Raw genomic sequence first — 2702 nt, 5'->3', positions numbered from 1 at the left:
AGTTATACATGCATCAAATTTTCAGTGAAATTGAATGGAATTGATGTGCAACATTTTCCAATTTGTTGGAAAGACTTGATCCAAAATATCAAACACATATAACAAATTAATCCTATGAATGACATATTGGAGTAAATTTATTATATGATGCAATTTAAATAATTTGAAACTCAAATTCCAGTAAAAGGCTTACATTATATGGAGGAAACAGTGCCAGGCATTAAGAATTTCAAATGCATGTCATACACTTAAATTTCAAAATCACAACGCACGCAAAAATCATGTAAGAGTCTCACTTTGCTAGATCTTTGAATACTATACTTCCTAAAAACATCAAACTTCAATAAAAAAAGAAAAAGAATCAATATAACAATCACAAATGAAGAGAAGAACTAAGTTAAATTATAAAGATGAGATGGATTGGCAAATAAATTATAGATTATGAAAGAGTACATAAAACTAACACTAGAAACGCTGAAACTGGAAAATTGTAAGTCATCATACAAATATTACGTAATTAACTGATCAAGCTGCATATACATCCTCATTGACATCTTCACGAACCCATTGCTCATCATCATTAGAAGATAAAATCCTTTCACTACTAGTAGGAAAACAATCAGTTCGAGAACCACTTTCTGTGGATTCATCACCCATGTCATACACTTCCCTGGCTTGATTGCGTATCACAACATACCATCCAGATTCGCTGAGATCTTTACTATAGAATACTTGCTTCACTTGTGATGAAAATACATAAGGCTCATAAATGACATGAGCACCTGTGTGGATTAATCTGGAAAAATTAACCATGCTAAATCCATATTTATCTTTCTTGATACCACGACTATTAGTAACATCAGCCCAATCACATCGAAACAACACAACTTTGAATTTTTGAAAGTAATCTAGCTCAATAATGTCATTCAAAATCCCGTAATAGTCAACATTTCCTTGGATGGGGTTAGCATCACTTGCGCTAGCATAACTCATTGTTGAAGAATTAACAAGGCATCCAGAATTTTGAGTTCTCCTTAATCTCTCACGGGATTTGGTATGGAAGCAAAATCCATTGATAATGTATCCTTTGTATCGCTTAACAATTCGGTTTGGTCCTTGTGCAAGAAATCTAACTTCTTCAGTCACATCTCTTCCACGAGAGACCTAGTAAATTGCATCAATATATGTATGGAATTAAAATTTGACAAATTTATAGAGAATTATGCTTCTAATTTTCAGCACTTACAACTTCCTCCAACCATCCATGAAAGGTCTTAGTGAATTGCAAATCAACATCGCGAGCGGTTGAACGGCGACCACGCATTTGCTGTCTCAAGATGGTCTTATACTCACTACAATTAATTGCAATACAAATTTTTAACTTATGCCATACAATGTAAAAGACATAAGGATGCTTCACTTACGATTGCAGTGTAATGGTAGCATCATGGTGTAGTAAAACATATCGATGTGCTTGTGCCAATGAGTTAGTATCTAATTTTGCTATTTCAAATTTGCCTATTGGTTGCCCATGACTGTGAAATAAATAATTTCCGCCGAATTCTTCATCATGAACTTCACCCAAATTCCTTGAGGGTTTATCAAATATTATTTCAACATCCTCCAGATATCGAGAACAAAAAGTTACACATTCCTCTGCCAAATAACCTTCAGCAATAGAACCTTCAGGATATCTCTTGTTGCGCACATAATTCTTTAACTTCAACAAGAACCTAAAATAGGTATGCCATGTCAACAAAAAATTAAACTTAATTTCATACTAATTATAACTACGTTTATAACAGAAAATGTTACTGTTCAATTGGATACATCCATCTGTAATGGACAGGTCCACCAAGTTTGGCTTGCAATGGAAGGTGAATAACCAAATGGACCATTATAGTGAAGAAAGTTGGTGGAAAAATCTTCTCTAATTGACATAAAACCATCGTTGCTCGATATTGAAGTTTCTCGAGCTCGTCAACCTTGAGAACCTTACCACAAAGAATTTTGAATATGTTGCAATGCTCAGAAATGGAACACATCACTTGTTTTGATGATGATAAGCGTAAAGCAATTGGAAGCAAATCATGGAGCAATATATGATGATCATGTGATTTTAGAGAATGTAGCTTCCGTTCTTTTTGGTTGACGCATCTTGATATATTTGAGGAATAACCATCCGGAACTTTAATGTCCTTCAAGACTTGGCAAAACACATCCTTCTCCCCTTTTGCCATTAAATAAACAGCAGGAGGCAATCTTGTTCTTCAATTAGGGAGATATTCAGGATGAAGAACATGACGAATTCCTATATCTACCAAATCAAGTCTGGCTTTCAAGTTATCCTTTGATTTGCCATAACCATTAAGAATGGTTCCAATAATATTTTCACAAACATTCTTCTCGATGTGCATCACATCTAGATTATGCCGTAGAAGGAGATGCTCCCAATATGGTAAATCAAAAAATATACTTCTCTTTTTCCACAAATCTGCTTCATGTGCTTCATTTTCTTCCTTGTCGATGTCACTTTCTTCTTGAAAATTGGATTCTTCCCTCTGTCTTTTCTTTGAGCTGCTAGAAGTCTTTGTTTTTTTTAGCCTTTGTTTCATTCGTTTCCCATAGCTATATTGCACATCATTTAACATCAACAAGATGTCTGACCCACTTGTAGATAGAGGAGCCTCACGTAGCTCTAA

The 2702-nt window shown here is 34.5% G+C and overlaps 1 protein-coding gene across 1 annotated transcript; it reads right to left on the bottom strand.

Moving 5' to 3' along the window:
• Window positions 1–525: 525 nt before the first annotated feature.
• LOC120255377 lies at window positions 526–2240 on the bottom strand. Its single transcript, XM_039263209.1, has 4 exons — window positions 1816–2240; window positions 1425–1733; window positions 1247–1352; window positions 526–1164 (listed from the first exon to the last, which is right to left on the bottom strand). Exons 1-4 carry the CDS (start codon window positions 2238–2240, stop codon window positions 526–528), a joined length of 1479 nt encoding a protein of 492 aa, XP_039119143.1.
• Window positions 2241–2702: the final 462 nt, after the last annotated feature.

The sequence above is a fragment of the Dioscorea cayenensis genome, unplaced genomic scaffold (genome assembly GCF_009730915.1).
Source record: "Dioscorea cayenensis subsp. rotundata cultivar TDr96_F1 unplaced genomic scaffold, TDr96_F1_v2_PseudoChromosome.rev07_lg8_w22 25.fasta BLBR01000978.1, whole genome shotgun sequence".
NCBI classification, from domain to species: domain Eukaryota; kingdom Viridiplantae; phylum Streptophyta; class Magnoliopsida; order Dioscoreales; family Dioscoreaceae; genus Dioscorea; species Dioscorea cayenensis.
Note: the sequence above shows the minus strand (reverse complement) of the source record. Positions and strands in the feature narration are given on the sequence as shown.

Coding starts and splice junctions, on each gene's coding strand:
- LOC120255377 (XM_039263209.1), bottom strand. CDS start 2,240: ATGGCAAAAGGGGAGAAGGATGTGTTTTGCCAAGTCTTGAAGGACATT. Junction 1,734..1,815: donor TGGATGTATCCAATTGAACA/GTAACATTTTCT, acceptor TACCTATTTTAG/GTTCTTGTTGAAGTTAAAGA. Junction 1,165..1,246: donor ATGGATGGTTGGAGGAAGTT/GTAAGTGCTGAA, acceptor GCAATTTACTAG/GTCTCTCGTGGAAGAGATGT.